Source organism: Chenopodium album, chromosome 21, assembly GCF_948465745.1.
Source record: "Chenopodium album chromosome 21, dcCheAlbu1.1, whole genome shotgun sequence".
NCBI classification, from domain to species: Eukaryota; Viridiplantae; Streptophyta; class Magnoliopsida; order Caryophyllales; family Amaranthaceae; genus Chenopodium; species Chenopodium album.
The window spans coordinates 27,288,121-27,314,374 of record NC_137854.1 but is presented as its reverse complement, the minus strand read 5'-3'; the positions used below and the strand labels follow the sequence as shown (position 1 = coordinate 27,314,374).

The 26,254-nt window shown below is 36.9% G+C and overlaps 2 protein-coding genes across 2 annotated transcripts; both read left to right on the top strand.

The window, feature by feature from the left end:
• The first annotated feature begins 10,941 nt into the window (after positions 1 to 10,941).
• LOC145600586 (uncharacterized) lies at positions 10,942 to 13,535 on the top strand. The gene is made up of 6 exons (XM_081656472.1): positions 10,942 to 11,227; positions 11,303 to 11,379; positions 11,487 to 12,146; positions 12,408 to 12,500; positions 12,603 to 12,713; positions 12,945 to 13,535. Exons 1-6 carry the CDS (start codon positions 10,942 to 10,944, stop codon positions 13,533 to 13,535), a joined length of 1,818 nt encoding a protein of 605 aa, XP_081512598.1.
• A 7,459-nt stretch (positions 13,536 to 20,994) lies between these two features.
• LOC145600585 (uncharacterized) lies at positions 20,995 to 22,616 on the top strand. Its single transcript, XM_081656471.1, has 3 exons — positions 20,995 to 21,459; positions 21,915 to 22,082; positions 22,257 to 22,616. Exons 1-3 carry the CDS (start codon positions 20,995 to 20,997, stop codon positions 22,614 to 22,616), a joined length of 993 nt encoding a protein of 330 aa, XP_081512597.1.
• Positions 22,617 to 26,254: the final 3,638 nt, after the last annotated feature.

Genomic DNA, 26,254 nt, shown 5'->3' with positions numbered 1-26,254 from the left:
AATGAACATCCTAACAGATTCTTTCTCACTAGGTACTTCAACCATTTTTGCAGTAGTTTCCCTCCATTTATTAAAGAAGGAGGTGAAACCCTCATTTTCTTTTTGTTTTAGCATTTCTAGTTCTCTATGATCGGTTTCAACTTGTATATTGCATTTATACCTTTCAATGAAAGCGCTCACAATAGATTCCCAACTAGAGGTCTTTTCTTTATCAAGTGAAAAGTACCACTGTTGACATACAGCTTCTAAGGATAATGAAAATACAGAATGAAATGCTTTTCTATCTATCCCCTTAATACTCATTACAGTTTCAAAAGCTCTTAAATGAAAATAAGGGTTGTCCATAGCCTTAAACTTAGGGATGTCATTGGGATTGAACTTTTGTGGGAGAAGGTCCTTATCCACCGAGACCCATTGGGAGCTAATCTCTTGAAATCTAAAGTCGTTGGACAGTTTGCCCAAGCTTTCCTGGATTAGGTCCATTTGTTTCTGTTTTTCAGGATTACTTATTTGCAGCGATAGGTTTTGCAACATCTCAGCCAAATTGGCTACCTGTCCTTTGACTTCATTAAGTTCTTCTTGACTAGCCATTGCCTTCTTAGCTTTCCTTTTCCTACCGATTGGTTTGTCAAAAAGTAAGACTTGAACAAAAGTGTTGTCCTTGATTAAACGCCCTTCCTTTCTTGACCACGCGCTATAATTTAAACCATATTTGTTTTAATAGTCGACTCTAATTGACTTGACTTTAAAAAAAAAAGAAAAAACGGGGTATATATTTAAGGGAAATTTTAAAATTGGAGGATTAATATCCGACTTACCCCCCTAAAAAAAATGACGGAAAACACGCATTCAAGACTCTCTAAACATGGTCATAATGTGACAAACATGTTATGTGTGTGCTTTATGTGTATGTGAGTGACATGCTTTGACTGCTAGTGTATGACCATTGAACTTTAAGTGCCTAAACTCAATTAAAGACTTAAACATGGTTTGTACCTTTAATAAACTGATTAATCCGATTAGCAGACTGTTAATTAGACTCGTCGTGATGACTCGAGCAAGAAAACTGGACTGTCGCTAAAACAACAGGACTGTCGCCACTGTTTAGAGCCTGTTGCCAGACGACAAAATTTTCGCCAGGCGACAGCCACTAAACTGCAGCGCCACAGTCCAAATTCCTGTGCCATTGCTGGAACATTAATCTGGACTGTTTCCAGTAATTTTACTCTAAATGGACATGCCTAAAGTCGTACTAAGTCGAATTGATTAATTTATTAGCCTTTAATTAATTCAAAATTAATTAATTAATTAGATAAAGTCCTTTTAGTCATTAGTCAATTTTATTTAGTCTTTAACACAAGTCAAACAAACGGTTAACACACATATAACATATACAAGCAAGGGTGCAAGTAGTTCACATAGTCACAATATGATGAGTTTGCAACCTAACCATGGCTCTAGTTCTCTAAAGTTCGAGGATATGGGTTAAGTCAAAAAGGTCTATGGTTAAGAATCCATATGCATTGCACACAAGCCTACCGGGAGGATTGGAGCGAATGGACAGGATTCCGCGAGTTCGTGATGAAATCGAACTTAACTCCATGGTTTGGTGGATTCACAAACATTACACGTACCCAAATCTGAACTTTGCACATGATAGTGGGATATTCCATTGGGCAGGTGAAGCAGGAACCCCCAGAGGGTAATTTCCATATGTAGAACACATATGGGTTCAGAAAAGTGAGAAAAGGACTCAATCAATAAGCAAAATCAAGCCAACAATGCTAGAAATGGTCAAAGCAAGAAGGCAGACCCCTGGCTCGGTATTGGAAGAACTTGGCGCCAGACTACAGGGACTGTCGCCGCAAAAAAAGCTCCTGTCGCCAGGCGACAGAAACGTTTTACGGGCGACAAGCCCTGTTTTCTAGACGCTAGTTCCTACATGCCTTGGCAAGTTTCTGTGTTCTTCGAATTTTCCAGATTTCGCATCATTTTTTCGATTCTAGTCATGAAAGATATTTCTCAAATTTCCTACGTGTAAAATTCCTATGGATTGACTCATGGGGTGCTCCCATGAGGACCTTTTAATGCATATGACAATAATGTTAATCAAATCACGTACATGAAATACTTAGAATTTTTCGAGTCTCATCCGCTCATTCTAAATAATTGCCAAAATTAAATAAATTTCAGGAATATAAATAGAAATCCTCCCTAGTGGAGTCGTCAAAAACTGTAGGGAATATTTCAAGCATTATGATAACCCCAAACTTGAACCCCACTGTGATCATACACTAAAGTACGGTGGCGTTCCAAAGGGAAAGACAAAGAGCAAAAAAGAGTCACCAACAAGTTTTAGGAACTTGTAAACCCAAAAGACAATCCAAAAGGACCATCAACTACTCCATAAGGTCTTGAACCAAACAGGGTCCGGGGATGAGGGTACGAATCCAATCTACAAAACAAAGGACCCGCCCTATAAAATAGGCCTCTACTTTGTTCTGCTCGTATTCATGTGCGCTTTTCGAATAACATACAAACATTATATTAATCCTAACCTGTTTATCTATGTTGGTTGAATATTAATGCACAAATAAAACTATTATTGGCGATCACTTGAGTTAAAATCACATTAGCCTAAACCAAAATTAATAATTATCTTATTAAGCGTGATTTCAAGTACAAATTCCCTTTAAACCTGCATAAAAGGCGTGATCAAGCAATAACAATATAAAATATATCAAGCAACATAATAATAAACAATAAATAATCATAATAACAATAATAATCATCATGTTAATAATAAAGCTTAAATATAATAGCAAGATCCTAGGCATGATACTAACAAGATTAATAACAATCCTAGCATGTCACTAAACAACAAAGATCAAAGCTTTAAACCTAACATGGTACTAACATGATATCATGATATTAGAAAAGATAAGAGGCACCCTAAACATGACACTAAAAAGCATTAAAAACATCCTAACATGATACTAGGAATCATAAACGATAATAAGCATGCAATCTACATTGTGAAAGAAATAGGAAGTAAGCTAATCTACTTACTTTGAAGCCTCGTACCTCTTTCTAATAACAAAATACACAAGTTAGTAAACTTCAATGAAAATCAACAAAGAATAATTAAAGAATTATATTAGAATCAAATTAAATAAAGTTTTGACTAGTTTTGGACCAAACCCTCAGAAAATATCAACCTTTCACGTCTAGGGCGAAGGCAACTTCGAACTTGGCTAGGAGATTCAAGATCTTGTGAATGCGGAATATTGTATGTAAAAAGCTAGTTTAGAAAAAAGAGGGAGAAAGAAAGCATATATTGCTCAAGAGAGAAAAGAGAGAATTAAGGAAGAATGAATGAGAATTGATGCCTCTGAAAACAAGGATTCGGACCCTATTTATAATGAAAATAGTCCGAAAAATCATAGAATTTGATAAGGAATAAAACTACACGCTGTCGCCAGGAATCAACTCTGTCGCGACGCGACAATGTCTGTCGCGCGGCGACAGAGTCTGTCGCGTGGCGAAAGACTTGTCGTTTGGCGACAACCTGTATTAGCGCGTTTTCTTCACGCGGAATCCGATCTTTAATCAACTTGATCTACGGAATCCGTACAGAAGATAAAATATGTATTTTTAAGATAATAAAACGATATTTTACTCCAAATAAAAGTCTATTTTAAAATAATTAATTATTAAATCTAATAATATTAGAATTAAAAAGAACTTTCTAGAAACTTCTAGAAAATTATAATTAATCCTAATAACTTTAGGAATAATAATTAACATTGGGCCCTCCTCTAGATCATTGGGCCGTATTTAAATAATTAACCAGGCCCAGTTTAGTATTTTGGCCATAACTTCCTCAATATTCATCGGAATTGGGGTTATAATATGTCGTTGGAAAGGTCTTTTCGAGCCCCATCCAACTACAATATTATTGGACCTTAATTATGGACCAAACTAAACTGGTTTGGCTATTTTCAAATAAATAAAGTCATTTTCAAAAACAGAGAGAAGAGAACTTTAATTAAAACTAAACCGCAACACTTGACTTTCAACCACTTTCACCTAATTCGATCATGGTACAACGTGAAAGGCATTCATCACTGGGTTTGGTTTTGGGGAGACACAAATGGGTGTCTACATTGTCTTAGTAGTTTTTAGTGTCCTCTTTTACCCTTTATCTTCGACCTAGCTTAGGCACATAATTGGAAGCACTTAGACATTACCGTTCCTTTGGGTTCGACCCTTGACTTACCTCTATACTTGTATTTAGGTTTGTTGAGTGTTTATAAATTTTGTTTGGCTTAGGGAGAATTAGCCCAACGACCTAGTTTTCCCCACGTCAAAATGGCGCCGTTGCCGGGGAACGGTGTCTATGTTTGAGTTTTTTTGATTGCTTGAGTCTAGGTCTTTTTGTATACTTTTCTTTTATTTTGTTTTTGTTTCCTTTGTAAAAATGGCATGTCTATCTTTTTCTCAACATGATGATGAGCCTTTTTGTGAATATTTCAATAGACTTAAGGAATTTCTTGACTATAATTGTTGTAGTCTTTGGGAAGCTTGTGAGATTTGTTATCAGGGTTTGAATGAGCAAACTAGGGATATAGTTGAAGGAATGCATAATGGTAATTTTAGAGCATTTTCTATTGAAGATGCATGGAAATTTTATGTTTGGTATGCTTGGGAAGTCTATAACAAGGGTAAACGTGCTTCCATTTTTGACGTGCAATGTGTTAATTCTTCCAATGTTAGCATTATTTACCATGATGTGTCACATGACCCCATAGTTGAACCTAGAACAAATTCTTCCAATTCTATTTCCTCATTTGTTCATGATAATGTGTTGCATGTTCAAGCTAGCAAATCTCATACATTTGAAAATGCTCCCAACCCCCTATTTGATGAAAATGCTCATGTTTGTAATGATGATGATCCTACTTTTGGTTGTACTTCTTCTTCTCTTGTTGAGCCTCAATCTCCTACCCCTTTTGAATCTCTTATTGCTACCTTGGAAACTAAAATTAGGTATGTTGAGCTTCGTGATGATCTTGGGCCTAACAAAGATTCGACCCTTAATTGTTTGAGAAGTCAATTGGAGATGATGAAAAAGAGTGAGGAGCGTTTAGAGGAGGGAAGAAGGAGAAATGAAGAGCTAGAAAGACAATTGTCATCTTTGATGCTTATGTGTGAAAGTTACAAATCCAATGTGTGCGTTGAGGGTGATGATGGTAATTTCGAGCAACCAAGAGTGTGTGAGGATCCTATTGTTGAGCATAGGAGTGAAGGAGAGAGAGTCGAGAGTGATAATGAGTTTGATGAAATTTTAAGTCTAGACATCTCTTCCTTTGTTGATTCTGATGAGTTTCAAGTGTATGAATGTGACTCTTCTATCCATGAGTATTTGGACTCGTTTGAGGTTATGTCAAATGTGTTTATTGAGTGTATAACGAATAGCCATAGCCTTTTAAGCAAGTTCATTGATGATGCTTCATGGGAGAGAGATGATTTTGAGTTATATTTGCCTCCATTCATGCATGGTTTTGAGACTTTAGGCTTTAAGGAAGTTGAGGGAGCTATTGTTCATGAAGGTAGTGGAGGAGATTATGTGGTTCCTCTTGGGAGTTGGATGTTTGAGGGAGATGGTGATCATGAGTGTTCTTCTTTTGAGGATTCTATGATTGATTTTCATGCCCTCATTGGCGATGAGAGACCTTGTGTTGAGGGAGTCGCGAACCCTTTACCTATATCTCATACCCCTTTCTCTCAAAAGTTTGACCACATCCCCTATTGCCCTATTTTTCTCCCTTCCTTTATTGGTAAGCCCATTGGGGACCCTTTTGTCTATAAGGATTTGCATGTGGCTCATTTGTCTCAAATTGAGGAAGAGGGTGATGTTGCCACCCAAAAATATTCTAGTGAGGAGGATTTGCCTTTTTCTTTTTCTTTTCCCCCTTCTTCTTCTTATTTTCTTGTTTTTCCTTTTGATCCTTCTTCTTCCTTCTTTTGGCACCTCCCTTCTCACTTGCGTGCAATGATCTTGTTGCACGTTTTTCTTCCGTCATTTGCCTACATTCTATCTTATGAAATGTGTAGTAGTGCATTTGACAAGCTCTTGCGATCGTTGCAATATTATTTTACTAGAGCGGTCAAGCTTGGACCTTAAGCAAGCCTTTCTCAGGAAGTAACCCGTGTTTTAGATTAGATTTTCCTTTTCTTTTTAGAATAGATTTTTCTCTCATGGAAATTTTTGTGTGCCTTTCGCTAGGTACATGACTTGATATACTTCGGTGCTTCGATTTGGATCAAGAATCAAGAAAGGTTGACTCCTATCTTTGCTAGCACATGGAAACAAGGATCAATTCTTGAGAAATTAGCTTTGAAAGGCTAAAATTGGGTCATTTGCGGGTATTTACACCCATCTTAAATCCGGTAATATCTTTTCTTGCTCTTTCTCTATTGGTTGGAGACTTGTTGGACATATGTTGGTTTGTTGGATTAATCTCCTTGTTTTCCCCTCCCATGGATTATATGATTTATGTTTGAGTGTGTTGTCTCATTGAAGCTTGGGGGAGAGTATTCTATCATGTTTGGTGGGATGTTGATCCTTATTTGTTATGCACCTTTGTATATGCTTTTCCATGTTTCTTATATTTTGAAAACTCCAAAAAGATTTTTGTTTCTATCAAGGCAACTTTGCAATGTGTTTTGTTTTGTTCTTGCTTTGGACATAATAACATTTGGACTTGTATAATTGAATGCTTTTCTTCCTAAATGGTAGTGGTGTGCACGGTTTGAGAGTACGCTTGGTTGATTCTAGGATAAAGCATGCTAAGGTAGTTGGTTAGAACTAGTGGGAACTTGAAGTCGGATTCTACTTGATTGTGGCATGTTTGGTAATTGCTTCCTATAGTCGATTTGACGCCAATAGTGAGTTTTTGCTACAACCATGTGAGTTCTATATTTTTTTAAGCCTTCTACCTTGTATGAGCGGCATGGATCCTTGACTTTTTGCAAACCTAATCTTAAAACTTGACTCATAGATCTTGAATCCGAGACCGAACCATTTAGGGAGGACAAAGGCACCTTTTTCGGGGTGGTATTTTTCATTTTTAGGATAGTTCGTTTCTTTCTTTATTTTTGGGTTTACATTTGCCTTCTTGCAACCATTTAAGCCTTTTACCTTCTTTTCAAGCCACATCTTTAGATCTTTGGCCTTTTGTTTCATTTTTCTACTTTTCTTGGTTTTTGTGAAGCAATTGATCATTCTCGATGGAGTTTGTGGTGGAGAAGTTGGAATGTTTGGTTCTTATAAAAGCAAGATTGTGTTATGATTTCTTTGTGAATAATGGCAAATGAGTATGAGTAAAAGCCGTCCTTCATTATAAAAGGCATGGAAAAATAAGTGCAAAAGTTGAAAAAGCCGTCCAAAGTTACAAGAGGCGAGGACAAAGCACTATCAAAATAAAAAAAAAAGAAAAAAAAAAGTGAAAAATGAAAAAATTCAAAAAATATTTTGATGTGAGTTTTCTCCCTTTTTGAGCATTGAGGACAATGCTCCATTTAAGCTTGGGGGGAAGCATTCTCACGCTTTTTGTGTATATGTTTGTGGTTTATAGCTTTAAATAATCTTGGGGGTGTTAGTTTGTTTTTGTTTGGTGATTACTTGATTGTGTTTCTAAAGAAAGGGCCCGTTCTTTGCTCCACTTTTAGGAAAACCACCAAATTTCAAATTTTTAGCCTACCTTCACCCTTTTGCCTTAACGTTACAACCTTGGGGAAAGACCTTTTGACCTAAATGGTTGAGTCATTCATCGGTGGAGAGGAATGTGAGTTTTAGGAATAGGGAGAGGGAATGCAAAAGTCAAGATGTCGAGTAGCCTAAAAATTCTCTTTTTCCGGTTCCTTCGTGGAATCATTGGGATGCTCACTTGAGGTCGATTTGAAGCTATTAGGAAGAACGCGGTAAGATCGTTTGGGGTGAAAGTGGATTGTGAAAGCTAGTTCCTATGCTTAGCATATTTATGTTTCAATCAACCTAGGGTATCTTGGAACGTGCACTCCCTTACTTATTTAGAAAGATTTGCATCCACTTGTGCTTGTACATTTGCAAAAGTCCTTTCATGAACATTTGTTTGCTTTAATTTTCTTGTATTTTATTTTCTTTTTCATGCTTTGCCTTGTTTGTATTATTATGAGAGTTATGGGTCAAACTCTTAGGATACCCTTACGAGACCTCACTCGTCCTCATAGGCGACTTTGGGGTTTAAAGGGCTTGTTGTAGCTAAAAGCAACCGTGATTCCTACGACAGTGAGTCTTAGTGTATATTCTTACCTTGAGTCTTTCTTTTTCATTTTCAATAAATTTTTCATCCTTGATCTTCCTTGCTTTGTTTTGCTCGAGGACGAGCAAAAGTTTAGCTTGGGGGAATTTGATGAGTGACATTTATGGCACTCATTTGATCTCTTTTTGGATGAATTTCATTTCATTTTATTACTCTTTTCTTTAGTTTTCCTTAGTTTTATTCTTAATTTCTTCATTTTATGCTTTTCATGGTTAGTTTCTCTATTTTGTGCATTTTCTAGTTTACTTGTTATTTTTCCCTTTTACTTGCTTTTTATCCTTTATTTGTAGGTTGTGATTGATTGTCCAAGGATTCCCGAGCTTCCTCTCCATGGTCTTTCATTGTTTTCATGCCTAATGCTTGTGCATAGAGTTTCAAGTCAAAGGGGGATCCGAGGAGCATGCTTCAAGGCCTTGTATATGCTCTTTTCATGGTTTATATTCTTCAAGAATTCCAAGGAAGTTGCTGCCTACCTTGTCCTCCATCATCATCATCTAGGATGTGTGCACCCCATGAGCCTGGACGAAGAGAAGAAGAGGAGGTTGCCAGATATGTGCGGGCGCACTCGGGGAGTGTGCGGCCGCACATATGTCGTGTGTGCGGCCGCACATGGGGTGTGTGCGGGCGCACCTTTTTGGGTGTGTCCCGTGCGCACTTCTCTCTCTCCTCCGAGCGCCCGCACCTGCGTGGGTCTATTCTTGGGCTTCAAAACTGACCTTCTCCTTTGTATATATAGTTATTTCCTTCTATTTTTGTAGTAAGAAGTTTATAATAGAATTAGATCATATTCTTAGCTTAGTTGAGAGCTTCTCTCTCTAGATCTAGGGGTTAGCTTTAGGAGTAGATTTTAGAGAGAGAAAGTGAAGAATTTCCATGGTGATTGAGAGATTGAAGATCCAATGGTGACAATTGTATTGGAGATCTACTCTATTATCAATGAGCATTTCTAAACTCTATCTCATTTATTGTTTTGTTTAGTATTCATGTTTAGATTGTTTGATTTTGATTAGATTTTGATGATTTGATGGTTGATGTTTGATTAGAGTTATTGTTCTTCTTTGATTGTTGATTCTTTGATTGTAGATTGTTGATCTCTTAGTTGTTTGTTGAATTGATGATGTTGCTAGAGTAGTTGTTTGGTTAGGGATTTGGTGAAGCTTGTATTATGTAATGGAATGATGTAGATTGGGGATTTTGATGGAGTTGATGATGTGATTAAATTGGTTAATTGGGGATTTTGATGGAGTTGATGATGTGATTAAATTGATGATGTGATTTTTATGTGCATGTGTGTGTTTGATTTAGGCTTGATCACCCTAGTTATTCACACTAGATTGCATTGTAAGTTCACATTGATACGGACCATTGATTTGTGGCTTGCATTTACACGATTGAGGTGTCTTGTGATGTTTCCTAGCTAGAATTTATCGCAGTTGACGCTAGTTAGACCTCTAGGAGAATAGCTTGATATGCTTTTTTGGTTGCATAATTGATCTTCCTTCACATTGCTTGACTTAGTCAACTTCCTAAACCAATTTGCATTGTTCATTGCTATTATAAGTGAATCCTAATCCCTAGCATTTTACTTGTTTGGTTTCTTTGCCTTAGTAGTTGTTAGTGTCCTCTTTTACCCTTTGTCTTCGACCTAGCTTAGGCACATAATTGGAAGCACTTAGACATTACCGTTCCTTTGGGTTCGACCCTTGACTTAACTCTATACTTGTATTTAGGTTTGTTGAGTGTTTATAAATTTTGTTTGGCTTAGGGAGAATTAGCCCAACGACCTAGTTTTCCCCACGTCAAAGCCACCCACTTATCAAGGGGAGCCTGACCCTACCATTATAGAAAACTTGTTGAGGGAGTTCGAAAAACTGTTTGGGGCAGTGGGATGCCCTGAAGATTCGAAAGTGGGCTGTGCTACCTACTACCTGAGGGGTGAAGCTGACCTTTGGTGGCAGCAAAATGAAGCTACCATTAGGGCTCTACATGGATTCAACTGGACCAAGTTCCAAGAGAAAATGAGGGATAAGTTTTACCCTAGCTTTTTGCAAAAGCAGAAAGCTGAGGAGTTCTCAAACCTCAGAATGGAAAAGATGTCAGTTACGGAGTACTACACCAAGTTTATAGAGTTGTCTCGTTTTGCTGAGGATACCGTTGCTACTGAAAAGAAAAGGCTAGGAAGTTTGAGAGTGGTTTAACTACGGATCTGCAGTTAAAGCTGTGCAGACAAGTATTTGAAACTCTGGATGAGGTGTATGGAAGAGCCGCACACCTTTATGCATTGGAGGAGAAGACGAAGAAGGAGCTAACTGAGATGGAAGGAAGAAAGAAGAGAAAGGAGGTGGTGCAAGTTTCTGGTAACCAGCAGGGAAACCAGAATTGTTTTAAGAAGTAGAAGTACCACCATAACAATAACTTCTCCAATAATAATAATTTCCAGAATAATAACCGTCAAGGTGGACGTGGCAACAATGGTGGGGTTAGAAACAATAACCAGGGGAATAACAGAAATGTAAGGTATTATCATTGCAGGAGGTGTAGGAACAATCACCCTAGGAAGGATTGCGAAGGCAATATGGTTACTTGTCGCGCTTGTAACAAACTGGGGCATAGGGAGTACGAGTGTTACTCTAAAAATGCTAATGGGAATAGGCAGAACAACTATAACTCAGGTTGGAACCAGAAGAATTTCCAAGGGAACAACAACAACAACAACTTTACTTGGAACAAGGGAGTACCACAGAATGGAGTGAAGAACAGTAATACCAATAATAACAATAACCAAAATAAGAGTGGAGCTGCTGGGAAACTGAATGTGCTGAGTAGACATGAGGCTGAGGTCACAAATGATGTTATTACTGGTACTTTTTTTATTAACTCTATTCCTGTTAAAGAATTGTTTGATTCTGGTGCAACTTTTTCTTTTGTTTCTAAAGGTATTGTTTCAAAACTTAAGGACTGCTTAACAGCAGTAAAAGCAGTAGACTTACCTATAACTATTTCGACAGGTGGGGTAGTGAATTGTACTAAAACATTTAGAAATGTGCCTTTAGAATAGAAGGAAAGATATTTCTTTCTGACCTTATTGAGTTTGGGTTGAGTGACTTTGATATTATTCAGGGAATGGACTGGATGAGTAAGTATAATGCTGAGATTAGTTGTAGATCACGAAAAGTCAAGATGATCACAAACTGTAATGAATCAATGACATACTGGATGAAGGGTAAGACCAAGTGCCCAAGATTAATTTCTGTCCTAAAGTTAGCAAAATACATGAAGAAAGGGCATCCAGTATATTTTTGCAGTGTCAGGAATATGGACCATGAACAAGTGACAAACCCAGAGGATATAACAGTAGTAAATGAGTACCTGGATGTATTTCCAGAGGAAATTCCGGGGATGCCACCTAAGAGAGCAATCGACTTTACCATTGATTTAGTTCCCGGAACAACCCCTATATCCAAGCCACCATATCGAATGGCACCTGCAGAAATGAGTGAGTTGAAGGAGCAGTTGCAGGACTTACTGGATAAGGGATACATTAGACCAAGTGCCTCTCCTTGGAGAGCTCTAGTTCTATTTGTGAAGAAAAAGGATGGAAGCATGCGATTGTGCAAAGATTACAGGGAATTAAATAAGGTGAAAATAAAGAATAAGTATCCTTTACCACGAATAGATGACTTGTTTGACCAATTGAAGGGAGCCACAGTGTTCTCGAAAATTGACTTGAGGTCTGGGTGTCACCAATTGAGGATTGCCGATGAAGACATCCCTAAAACGGCATTTAGGACAAGATATGGACACTATGAATTCACAGTTATGCCTTTTGGATTGTCTAATGCTCCAGCAATCTTTATGGATCTGATGAATAGGGTGTTTCATCAATTTATGGATAATTTTGTAATGGTGTTCATAGATGACATTTTGGTATACTCTAAGAACAAGGAAGAGCATGCAGAACACCTAAGGGCAATTCTGCAAACACTAAGAGAAAACCACCTTTATGCAAAGTTCTCTAAGTGTGAGTTTTGGTTGGAAAAGGTAGCATTCCAAGAACACTTTGTGTCTAAGGACGGAGTAGAAGTAGACCCAGCCAAAATAGAAGCTGTGAAAAGTTGGCCTACACCCAAAACGGTATCGGATGTAAGAAGTTTCTTATGTTTAGCAGGGTATTATAGGCGTTTTGTTAAAGATTTTTCCAAGATTACTAAACCTATGACTACTCTCATGAAGAAGGACAAGAAGTTTGAGTGGGATGAGAAGTGTGAAGAGGCATTTCAACTCTTAAAGCACAAATTAGTTACAGCACCAGTGCTTACACTTCCAGATGATAGAGGGTTGTATGATGTATATAGTGATGCATCAAAGAATGGTTTGGGGTGCGTGCTTATGCAAAATGGGAAGGTAATAACATACGCATCAAGGCAGCTAAAAACACACGAGGTAAACTATCCAACCCATGACCTGGAATTAGCTGCCATCATTTTTGTAGTGAAAATTTGGCGTCATTATTTGTATGGAGTGAAATGTAGAATTTACACAGACCATAAGAGCCTAAAGTATATTTTCACTCAAAAGGACTTGAACTCTCGTCAAAGGAGGTGGCTAGAGTATACAACGGATTACGACCTAGACATACAATACCACGAAGGGAAGGCAAATGTAGTTGCGGATGCTTTAAGTCGTAAAACTAGTCATGGATTAAACTCATTAGTAGTAGCTAATAAGTTATGCAGAGAAATGGCAAAATTGAACTTAGAAGTCGTGGAATGGGGAGTACCAGCAGGTATTCTTGCAAATCTGAGTGTCCAACCAACAATATTCGATGAGATCCGAGAGAACCAAGAAGGAGATGTGAAGTTGGATAGGATCCGTGGGAAAATTAAACAAGGAAAAGCTACGGACTTTAAGGTTCACGAAGATGGGAGTTTAAGGTATAAGGGTCGATGGTGTGTACCAGAAAAATGTGAGGAAGTGAAGAGAAAGTTGATGGAAGAGGGCCACAATACACATTACTCAGTACACCCGGGAGGAGACAAGTTATATAAGGATTTGAAGAAAATGTTTAAGTGGCCTAGAATGAAAAACGAGGTGGCTCAATTTGTGGCAAGATGCTTAACTTGTCAGAAAGTGAAAATAGAACACAAAAGGCCTCAAGGGACTGTATAATCATTAGAAATCCCAAGCTGGAAGTGGGACTGCATTTCAATGGACTTTGTGACCTGCCTTCCTAAATCCAAGAGTGGCAATGACACCATTTAGGTAGTGGTGGATAGACTAACAAAATCAGTAGTGTTTATACCAATGAAAGAAACTTGGAAAATGGAACAACTTGCAAAGGCTTACATCAAGCACGTTGTGAGATTACATGGGGTCCCAAAAGATATCGTATCTGATAGAGATTCCAGATTTCTCTCAAAATTTTGGAAAAGTGTGCAAGAAAACTTTGGTACAACACTTAAAATGAGTACAGCCTTTCACCTTGCCACAGATGGGCAAACCGAAAGAACCATTCAAACCTTGGAAGATATGTTGAGAGCTTGCGTTATAGATTTCCAGGGAGGATGGAAGGATAGCTTGGATCTAATTGAATTCTCTTATAACAATAGTTATCATGCGAGCATTGGAATGGCTCCATTTGAGGCCTTGTATGGGAGAAAGTGTCGTAGCCCAATTTGTTGGAACGACATTAGTGAAACTATAGTTCTTGGGCCTCAAATGATTGAAGACACAGTCAAACAAGTAAGGAAAATTCAAGCTAAAATCCAGGCAGCTCAAGATTGCCAAAAGAGTTATGCAGACTTAAAGCGAAGAGAAGAAGAATTTGAAATAGGCGATAAGGTATTGCTAAAGGTGTCACCAATGAAAGGAGTTATGAGATTTGGGAAGAAAGGAAAGCTCAGTCCAAAATACATCGGTCCATATGAAATACTGCAAAGAATAGGCAAGGTAGCTTATAGGTTAGCTTTACCTATGGAGCTTAGTAAAGTACATGACGTATTCCATGTGTCCCAATTGAGAAGGTACATCCCTGATAAATCCCATGTGCTGCAACCCGAAACCATTTAGATAGATCAAAAATTAACCTATGAAGAGAGACCTGTTAAAATTCTTGACAGCAAAGTGCGTAGTACACGCAACAAGAATGTTAAGATTGTAAAAGTACTTTGGTCTAACCAAGAATATGAGGAAGCCACTTGGGAGGCAGAGGATGAAATGAAAAAGAAATACCCAGAATTGTTTTAGGTATGTAGAGTTACGGGGGCGTAACTCGTTTTCTTTAAGGGGGTAGAATGCGGTAGAATTTCGCGCTTTTTCCCCAGATTTCAGTCATTTTTGGTGCTATTTGCCCGAATTTAAACAAGTATTTCAAGTATTTATGCTCTCAAGAGACATAAAACAGTAAAAGGGTGACAAAAAGTACAGCAATATTATACATAATTAAGAAAAAGGTTTCAATTTCGTTCCCCAAGTTTCGGGACGAAACTTTTTTTAAGGGGGGTAGAATGTAATACCCCGTATTTTTATACGTATTTTATTTAAAGTATGTATTTTATAAAATATTTAAATTGTTATAATCATTTTAATTAAAGAAATTTAATTAATATTATTATAAAAGAAAAGTTTATTTAATTATTTTTATTTAAAAGATGGGTTTTAATTTAAGAAAGTTTAATTTTTTAACAAGTTTTATTTGGGAAGGGATTAGGAAAACTAAAAGAGGAAAGTTTAGGGTAAAAGGGTTGGTAGAGAAGGGGTATAAATATCCCACTTATGAGGCAAAATAAACTTTGCCCAGAGTGGAGAAAACCCAAGGTAAACTCTCCCCTTTTCTCCTTACTTTGCTTTCTTTTTTTTCTTCCTCTTCCCCTTCCCCTATGCTCGGCCGGCCACCATCACCACCACCACACGTGGCCGAACCACCACCGCACACCACCACGCGCCACCAGCACACGGCCAGCAGCCGCGGCGGCAGGCGGCAGCAGCCCAGCCACGCCGTGGTGGCTGCTGCCGTGAGTAGCTCTCGAAAAAAAAAACTTAATCTTTTTTTCTCTATTTTAATCTATGCTTAGATCTAATTATAAATTATGAGTTTTTGGATTAATTTTGATATATGAATGATGTAATTATATTAATAAATTTTCAGATTTAGTTTTAATTAAAAAGCCCCAATTTTTGAAACCCTAGGTTATTGATTTATGAAATTATGAAAGTATATGATGTATTAATGTTTAGATCTTCAATTTAAGTACTTTAAGACTAAATTTCAGCAAGTTTTAATTAGAAAAATAATGCAGGAATTTTATGTAGAACCCTAAATATTATGTTTTTTAAAGGAAATTTAAATTACCCATTAAGGGGGACTTAATTATGGTGTTCTAAATATAATTTCAGCTTATTCTAATTAATTTATGAAGGGTTTTAAAATAGTATATATTGCTGGAAATTTGTTTAGAGTGGACTGTAATACACTATTATAATTTTAATGTGTAGGAGACTTTGAAGTGAGCAATTTTTACTAGTCGTGGCGATTTTAAGATTATATTCAAGGTACGTTTGCGTACTTAGCATATCTGATGATGTAGAATCATGCTAGGTTTGGTTTCAATCAATTACAAGTAGTATCATGCTAAGGTTTATATATTAAATTGTGAATTATTAGTATTGGTGAATGAATTATGAAGCATGAATTTATTTGTGATGATCTATGGATTGGAAATTATATTTTTGGCATGAGTATATGGACTACATATTTATTTATGGTATGTTAGAGAGCATGTTTAATTATGTTTAGAGTGTTGAAAAGGAATTTTATTATAGTCCATATAATTTTTATTGATGCATTAAGCATGAGGAAGGAGCTATATAAGTGTCTATGCACACAAGGAATAAATGGTATGTTGGTGCCTTTGTGCACTTAAGGTGTTTTTACACCGAGGGATAGGATTGTTGGGGCTTTATGCGTTTAAGGAGTCTTTGACACTGAGGTAGATTTAAAAAGGGTTCAACATTAAATTATATGTGGTCACTAATTATTCAAGAATTAAGTTGTTATGTTTGTTTGATTGAATAATTATTGTTGATTGAATTTATTATGCTTTGGGAGTCATCACGAAGTTTAATAATATATAAATAACGTAAAGTGAAAGAGATTACGCACCAAAACTCTTGGAACGTATATACCTTGAGTATGAACAATGGGGGGAGTTATGGGGTTTTATATTTAACCATAACTTCTAATGGAGTACAGGACGCTGTATATTCCTTTTTATTATTATGCGCTGGAATTCCGCCACCAATGTGTGGCATAGGTATGCTGGCACGGTTAGCTCCTGTGTCAGTGAACCTCAATTTATTGAGGTAGGTTTAGTTGGAAACCCGTTCGATGCGTAATCAACGCTAAATGAATTATTTAGTGTCCAGTTAAAGAGTCTTGCTGTTTGTTGTGTGTGCTTGTAAACAGGTGCAGTGAGGTAAGTATGTGTGATGCTAAGAGTTGCATGTTAGTGTGTTTAAATACGCTTATGTACTCAGCTTTGCTGATTGTGTGTGTTGTTTGTGTCTGGCTATGTCTTTATTTTGGCCCTACGATGATCCATTTTAATGGAGAGTAGTGGGGGGAAGTAGAGATACTCTTTTCAGGTATTGAGGCATGTTCATGATGGGGCATGAGTGAAGAGAGAATTATGCTAGTTTCCACTAGGATGTGTAATAATTATGCTTTGGATGTTTGTTTTATTATTTATTGGACTAACACTATTATTTGATTGATCGGTTTTTGAATAAGGGCCCTAGGTGGTTCCAAGTTGTAATGGATTTTATTTAACTTGGTTTTGTTGATTTTCAACTTTACTTTTGTTAATTCGGTTTTTAAATTGTGTCCTTACTTAGTTTTGGCTTTCAAGTCTTCCGCTGTGTATCTTTGATTGTTGCCTTAGCCGTTTTCATGGTGGCGGTAATGTCTTAGATAAACCTAAAACGTATTTTCAAGAGGGGAAAGTGTATTTTAAAGGAAAGGAATTTCTAGGGTGTTACAAAGTGGTATCTGGGAGCTTTGGTTGAGATTTTTAAATTACCACTAACACGAAAACGTTTTTTTTATTATATGATTTAAACTTGGCCAAGTGCTTATTTAATTTTTACTATGTCTATTTCATTCCGATTTTATTTTATTTTATTTTATTTTAGGGAGGTCCGAAATTTTTTTTTTTTAATTATTTTGGTCCGAAATTTTTTTTTTATTTTATTTTAATTGGTCCTAATTTTTTTAGATACTCGAAATTTTTTTTTAGGTGTCCGAAATTTTTTTTTAGAGGGCCGAAAATTTTGCCTCCCTATAATTTCAAATTTTTTTTTTTTTTTTAAGCAAGGTAAAATATTTTTAGTTTGTTAATTTTTGCAGGGAGCAAGGTTGAGGTAAGAATTATGTGTTAAAAGCTTTTATTAATATGTTGGTGAGCTTGGGTAGGAAAGAAAAGGGCATATAGGCTAGAATTTAATTTCTTCCCTGCGTGCATAAATTTTATTTTTGGGTGTTCAAGCATGTTGTATGATTAAATGTTTGTTGATTGAAGCATGAAATATATGTTTTGTTTTGTTGGAATTATTCAAATTGTATGATTGAACATCAAACTTAAATTTTTGCAAGAATTGTATTATTTATTTTATTTCTTTGGGGAATGGAATTCTTTTCTAAGCCTTTTCCTCTACAGGATGCCTAACTTTCCTAGTAAATATACACAAATGGGGTCACTAATAAAGAAAAACGATGAGCACCCCTATTATTTCGTAGAGAAAATCAGATATTATTGTTCTTATAGGAGTAATGTCTTGCGGGATAAAATATTTGAGACCCCTGATCGTATCTCTGCAATGATTGTGCACTGTCTGCCAGAGGAGTCTCCTTATATTGCTATCAAGGAAAAATTTGCTGACTTTTATCTTCCAGGAGATGTTCCAAACTATTACAAGTACAAAAACTATTATGGCCAGTGGTACCCTGATTATGTTTATTTAACTAACTACATTGTAAGGGTGGAAAGAGCTCACTATCAGTGTTTAAATCTTACCTACCCTAACTACTACTATGACAACCCAGTAGGGAACAACCCACCTTTAAATCAACAACCAGAAAGTTCCTCTTCTGCGTCATCAGGGGGTAACCAAGGGGAGAATGGAGAACAACAAGAGGGGGACAGTTCAATGATGGAGATATCCGATCCTAACCCACCTCCAACTCCAATTATAATCGACATATCATCAGATGAAGAAGATGAGGGAGAATTCATCCAAGTAGAACCTGAACCCGAGTCACCTGAACCAATGGAGGATTCTAATGACAGTGATTTTGATCCTTCGAGTTGTAAGCAATCTACTGACAAAAGGGACAACGTTCGAAAGGATTGATTATTATAATTTCTTTTATTAGGACTCTTAGTTCATTTTCAGTATTCTTATTATTTGCAGCTTAGGTAATAAGTGGTATTGCCACAAACATTCAGTGATCTTATGAACACTTGCTAGTGATTATACTCATTTATATTCTAGTATTCATTCTTTATTCATATCAATACAATTCCACTTTTTCTTTCCTTACTACTTCCTATTAATTTATTTATTTCAATTACAACAAACCTCTCCATCTCTAAATAATTTTAACTTGTATTGCCATTTCAATTCTACAAACCATATCCCAGCAAAATTTAATTCTAGTCTCAAATCTCGAGGGTTAATGGGAAATATTTTATTTATTTATGTGATGCTTTATTAAATGCTTGGTTGGTTAGCAATCAATAATTAATTGATAAAGCTATGAACTTTGAATTTGGTAAATCCAATTCAAAATTTATTAGCTTCAAAAAGAATTGTGCAAGCCTTAATAATTTTAAACTTAGACGAGTGAATGCCTTGGAAGCTAACCTAAACCATATTTAATTTAGAACCTGATTCTTTTAATTCAGGAGAAGAAATATGGCAGGAGGAAGCAGTACCAACACTGGTGGAAATGAACTTAGTGAAGTAGTAAGACAATTAGCAGCAGTTGCCCAGCAGCTGGCTAGAAACACGTCTGGTAATGGGGATGCTCAGGGGGAACTCTTTAAGAAAGTGGCACAGAGTAAGCCACCCACTTATCAAGGGGAGCCTGACCCTACCATTCTAGAAAACTGGTTGAGGGAGTTCGAAAAACTGTTTGGGGCAGTGGGATGCCCTGAAGATTCGAAAGTGGGCTTTGCTACCTACTACCTGAGGGGTGAAGCTGACCTTTGGTGGCAGAAAATGAAGCTACCATTAGGGCTCTACCTGGATTCAACTGGACCAAGTTCCAAGAGAAAAAGAGGGATAAGTTTTACCCTAGCTTTTTACAAAAGCAGAAAGCTGAGGAGTTCTCAAACCTCAGAATGGAAAAGATGTCAGTTACGGAGTACTACACCAAGTTTATAGATTTGTCCCGTTTTGCTGAGGAGACCGTTGCTACTGAAAAAGCAAAGGCTAGGAAGTTTGAGAGTGGTTTAACTATGGATCTGCAATTAAAGCTGTGCGGACAAGTATTTGAAACTCTGGATGAGGTGTATGGAAGAGCCGCATACCTTTATGCATTGGAGGAGAAGAAGAAGAAGGAGCTAACTGAGATGGAAGGAAGAGAGAAGAGAAAGGAGGTGGTGCAAGTTTCTGGTAACCAGCAGGGAAATCAGATTGGATTTAAGAAGCAGAAGTACCACCATAACAATAACTTCTCCAATAATAATAATTTCCAGAATAATAACCGTCAAGGTGGACGTGGCAACAATGGTGGGGTTAGAAACAATAACCAGGGGAATAACAGAAATGTAAGGTATTATCATTGCAGGAGGTGTAGGAACAATCACCCTAGGAAGGATTGCGAAGGCAATATGGTTACTTGTCGCGCTTGTAACAAACTGGGGCATAGGGAGTACGAGTGTTACTCTAAAAATGCTAATGGGAATAGGCAGAACAACTATAACTCAGGTCGGAACCAGAAGAATTTCCAAGGGAACAACAACAACAACAACTTTACTTGGAACAAGGGAGTACCACAGAATGGAGTGAAGAACAGTAATACCAATAATAACAACAACCAAAATAAGAGTGGAGCTGCTGGGAAACTGAATGTGCTGAGTAGACATGAGGCTGAGGCCACAAATGATGTTATTACTGGTACTTTTTCTATTAACTCTATTCCTGTTAAAGTATTGTTTGATTTTGGTGCAACTTTTTCTTTTGTTTCTAAAGGTATTGTTTCAAAACTTAAGGACTGCTTAACAGCAGTAAAAGCAGTAGACTTACCTATAACTATTCCGACAGGTGGGGTAGTGAATTGTACTGAAACATTTAGAAATGTGCCTTTAGAAATAGAAGGAAAGATATTTCTTTCTGACCTTATTGAGTTTGGGTTGAGTGACTTTGATATTATTCTGGGAATGGACTGGATAAGTATAATGCTGAGATTAGTTGTAGATCACGAAAAGTCAAGATGATCACAAACAGTAATGAATCAGTGACATACTGGATGAAGGGTAAGACTAAGTGCCCAAGATTAATTTCTGTCCTAAAGTTAGCAAAATACATGAAGAAATGACATCCAGTATATTTTTGCAGTGTCAGGAATATGGACCATGAACAAGTGACAAACCCAGAGGATATAACAATAGTAAATGAGTACCTGGATGTATTTCCAGAGGAAATTCCGGGGATGCCACCTAAGAGAGCAATCGACTTTACCATTGATTTAGTTCCCGGAATAGCCCCTATATCCAAGGCACCATATCGAATGGCACCTGCAGAAATGAGTGAGTTGAAGGAGCAGTTGCAGGACTTACTGGATAAGGGATACATTAGACCAAGTGCCTCTCCTTGGGGAGCTCCAGTTCTATTTGTGAAGAAAAAGGATGGAAGCATGCGATTGTGCATAGATTACAGGGAATTAAATAAGGTGACAATAAAGAATAAGTATCCTTTACCACGAATAGATGACGTGTTTGACAAATTGAAGGGAGCCACAGTGTTCTCGAAAATTGACTTGAGGTCTGGGTATCACCAATTGAGGATTTCCGATGAGGACATCCCTAAAACGGCATTTAGGACAAGATATGGACACTATGAGTTCACAGTTATGCCTTTTGGATTGACTAATGCTCCAGCAATCTTTATGGATCTGATGAATAAGGTGTTTCATCAATTTATGGATAAGTTTGTAGTGGTGTTCATAGATGACATTTTGGTATACTCCAAGAACAAGGAAGAGCATGTAGAACACCTAAGGGCAATTCTGCAAACACTGAGAGAAAACCACCTTTATGCAAAGTTCTCTAAGTGTGAGTTTTGGTTGTAAAAGGTAGCATTCCTAGGACACTTTGTGTCTAAGGACGGAGTAGAAGTAGACCCAGCCAAAATAGAAGCTGTGAAAATTGGCCAACACCCAAAACGATATCTGATGTAAGAAGTTTCTTAGGTTTAGCAGGGTATTATAGGCGTTTTGTTAAAGATTTTTCCAAGATTGCGAAACCTATGACTACTCTCATGAAGAAGGACAAGAAGTTTGAGTGGGATGAGAAGTGTGAAGAGGCATTTCAACTCTTAAAGCACAAATTAGTTACAGCACCAGTGCTTACACTTCCAGATGATAGCGGGTTGTATGATGTATATAGTGATGCATCAAAGAACGGTTTGGGGTGCGTGCTTATGGAAAATGGGAAGGTAATAGCATACGCATCAAGGCAGCTAAAAACACACGAGGTAAACTATCCAACCCATGACCTTGAATTTGCTGCCATCATTTTTGCACTGAAAATTTGGCGTCATTATTTGTATGGAGTGAAATTTAGAATTTACACAGACCATAAGAGCCTAAACTATATTTTCACTCAAAAGGACCTGAACTCTCATCAAAGGAGGTGGCTAGAGTATACAACGGATTACGACCTAGACATACAATACCACGAAGGGAAAGCAAATGTAGTTGCGGATGCTTTAAGTCGTAAAACTAGTCATGGATTAAACTCATTAATAGTAGCTAATGAGTTATGTAGAGAAATGGCAAAATTGAACTTAGAAGTCGTGGAATGGGGAGTACCAGCAGGTATTTTTGCAAATCTGAGTGTCCAACCAACAATATTCGATGAGATCCGAGAGAACCAAGAAGGAAATGTGAAGTTGGATAGGATTCGTGGGAAAATTAAACAAGGAAAAGCTACATACTTCAAGGTTCACGAATGGGAGTTTAAGGTATAAGGGTCGATAGTGTGTACCACAAAAATGTGAGGAAGTGAAGAGAAAGTTGATGGAAGAGGGCCACAATACACCTTACTCAGTACACCCGGGAGGAGACAAGTTATATAAGGATTTGAAGAAAATGTTTAAGTGGCCTAGAATGAAAAACGAGGTGGCTGAATTTGTGGCAAAATGCTTAACTTGTTAGAAAGTGAAAATAGAACATAAAAGGCCTCAAGGGACTGTACAGTCATTAGAAATCCCAAGCTGGAAGTGGGACTGCATTTCAATGGACTTTGTGACCTGCCTTCCTAAATCCAAGAGCGGCAATGACACCATTTGGATAGTGGTGGATAGACTAACAAAATCAGCAGTGTTTATACCAATGAAAGAAACTTGGAAAATGGAACAACTTGCAAAGGCTTACATCAAGCACGTTGTGAGATTACATGGGGTCCCAAAAGATATCGTATCTGATAGAGATTCCAGATTTCTCTCAAAATTTTGGAAAAGTGTGCAAGGAAATTTTGGTGCAACACTTAAAATGAGTACAGCCTTTCACCCTGCCACAGATGGGCAAACCGAAAGAACCATTCAAACCTTGGAAGTTATGTTGAGAGCTTGCGTTATAGATTTCCAGGGAGGATGGGAGGATAGCTTGGATCTAATTGAATTCTCTTATAACAATAGTTATCATGCGAGCATTGGAATGGCTCCATTTGAGGCCTTGTATGGGAGAAAGTGTCGTAGCCCAATTTGTTGGAACGACATTAGTGAAACTATAGTTCTTGGGCCTCAAATGATTGAAGACACAGTCAAACAAGTAAGGAAAATTCAAGCTAAAATCCAGGCAGCTCAAGATCGCCAAAAGAGTTATGCAGACTTAAAGCGAAGAGAAGAAGAATTTGAAATAGGCGATAAGGTATTGCTAAAGGTGTAACCAATGAAAGGAGTTATGAGATTTGGGAAGAAAGGAAAGATCAGTCCAAAATACATCGGTCCATATGAAATACTGCAAAGAATAGGCAAGGTAGCTTATAGGTTAGCTTTACCTATGGAGCTTAGTAAAGTACATGACGTATTCCATGTGTCCCAATTGAGAAGGTACATCCCTGATAAATCCCATGTGCTACAACCCGAAACCATTTAGATAGATCAAAGTTTAACCTATGAAGAGAGACCTGTTAAAATTCTTGACAGCAAAGTGCGTAGTACACGCAACAAGAATGTTAAGATTGTAAAAGTACTTTGGTCTAACCAAGAATATGAGGAAGCCACTTGGGAGGCAGAGGATGAAATGAAAAAGAAATACCTAGAGTTGTTTTAGGTATGTAGAGTTACGGGGGCGTAACTCATTTTCTTTAAGGGGGGTAGAATGCGGTAGAATTTCGCGCTTTTTCCCCAGATTTCAGTCATTTTTGGTGCTCTTTGCACGAATTTAAACAAGTATTTCAAGTATTTATGCTCTCAAGAGACATAAAATAGTAAAAGGGTGACAAAAATTACAGCAATATTATACATAATTAAGAAAAAGGTTTCAATTTCGTTCCCTAAGTTTCGGGACGAAACTTTTTTTAAGGGGGTATACTGTAATACCCTGTATTTTTATACGTATTTTATTTAAAGTATGTATTTAATAAAATATTTAAATTGTTATAATAATTTTAATTAAAGCAATTTAATTAATATTATTATAAAAGGAAAGTTTATTTAATTATTTTTATTTAAAAGATGGGGTTTTAATTTAAGAAAGTTTAATTTTTTAACAAGTTTTATTTGGGAAGGGATTAGAAAAACTAAAAGAGGAAAGTTTAGGGTAAAAGGGTTAGTAGAGAAGGGGTATAAATATCCCACTTATGAGGCAAAATCAACTTTGCCGAGAGTGGAGAAAACCCAAGGTAAACTCTCCCCTTTTCTCCTTACTTTTCTTTCTTTTTTTTTTCTTCCTCTTCCCCTTTCCCCTATGCTCGGCCGACCACCATCACCACCACCACACGTGACCGGACCACCACCGCACACCACCGCGCGCCACCAGCACACGGCCAGCAGCCGCGGCGGCAGGCGGCAGCAGCCCAGCCACGCCGTGGTGGCTGCTGCCGTGAGTAGCTCTCGAAAAAAAAAAAACTTAATCTTTTTTTCTCTATCTTAATCTATGCTTAGATCTAATTATAAATTATGAGTTTTTGGATTAATATTGATATTTGAATGATGTAATTATATTAATAAATTTTCAGATTTAGTTTTAATTAAAAAGCCCCAATTTTTGAAACCCTAGGTTATTGATTTATGAAATTATGAAAGTATATGATGTATTAATGTTTAGATCTTCAATTTAAATACTTTAAGACTAAATTTCAGCAAGTTTTAATTAGAAAAATAGTGCAGGAATTTTATGTCGAACCCTAAATATTATGTTTTTAAAAGGAAATTTAAATTACCCATTAAGGGGGACTTAATTATGGTGTTCTAAATATAATTTCAGCTTATTCTAATTAATTTATGAAGGGTTTTAAAATAGTATATATTGCTGGAAATTTGTGTAGAGTGGACTTTAATACACTATAATAATTTTAATGTGTAGGAGACTTTGAAGTGAGCAATTTTTACTAGTCGTGGCGATTTTAAGATCATATTCAAGGTACGTTCGCGTACTTAGCATATTTGATGACGTAGAATTATGCTAGGTTTGGTTTCAATCAATTACAAGTAGTATCATGCTAAGGTTTATGTATTAAATTGTGAATTATTAGTATTGGTGAATGAATTATGAAGCATGAATTTATTTGTGATGATCTATGGATTGGAAATTATATTTTTGGCATGAGTATATGGACTACATATTTATTTATGGTATGTTAGAGAGCATGTTTAATTATGTTTAGAGTGTTGAAAAGGAATTTTATTATATTCCATATAATTTTTATTGATGCATTAAGCATGAGGAAGGAGCTATATAAGTGTCTATGCACACAAGGAATAAATGGTATGTTGGTGCCTTTGTGCACTTAAGGTGTTTTTACACCGAAGGATAGGATTGTTGGCGCTTTATGCGTTTAAGGTGTCTTTGACACTGAGGTAGATTTAAAAAGGGTTCAACATTAAATTATATGTGGTCACTAATTATTCAAGAATTAAATTGGTATGTTTGTTTGATTGAATAATTATTGTTGATTGAATTTATTATGCTTTGGGAGTCATCACCAAGTTTAATAATATGTAAATAACGTAAAGTGAAAGAGATTACGCACCAAAATTCTTGGAACGTGTATACCTTGAGTATGAACAATGGGGGGAGTTATGGGGTTTTATATTTAACCATAACTTCTAATGGAGTACAGGACGCTGTATATTCCTTTTTATTATTATGCGCTGGAATTCCGCCACCAATGTGTGGCATAGGTATGCTGGCACGGTTAGCTCCCGTGTCAGTGAACCTCAATTTATTGAGGTAGGTTTAGTTGGAAACCCGTTCGATGCGTAATCAACGCTAAATGAATTATTTAGTGTCCAGTTAAAGAGTCTTGTTGTTTGTTGTGTGTGCTTGTAAACAGGTGCAATGAGGTAAGTATGTGTGATGCTAGGAGTTGTATGTTAGTGTGTTTAAATACGCTTATGTACTCAGCTTTGCTGATTGTGTGTGTTGTTTGTGTCTGGCTATG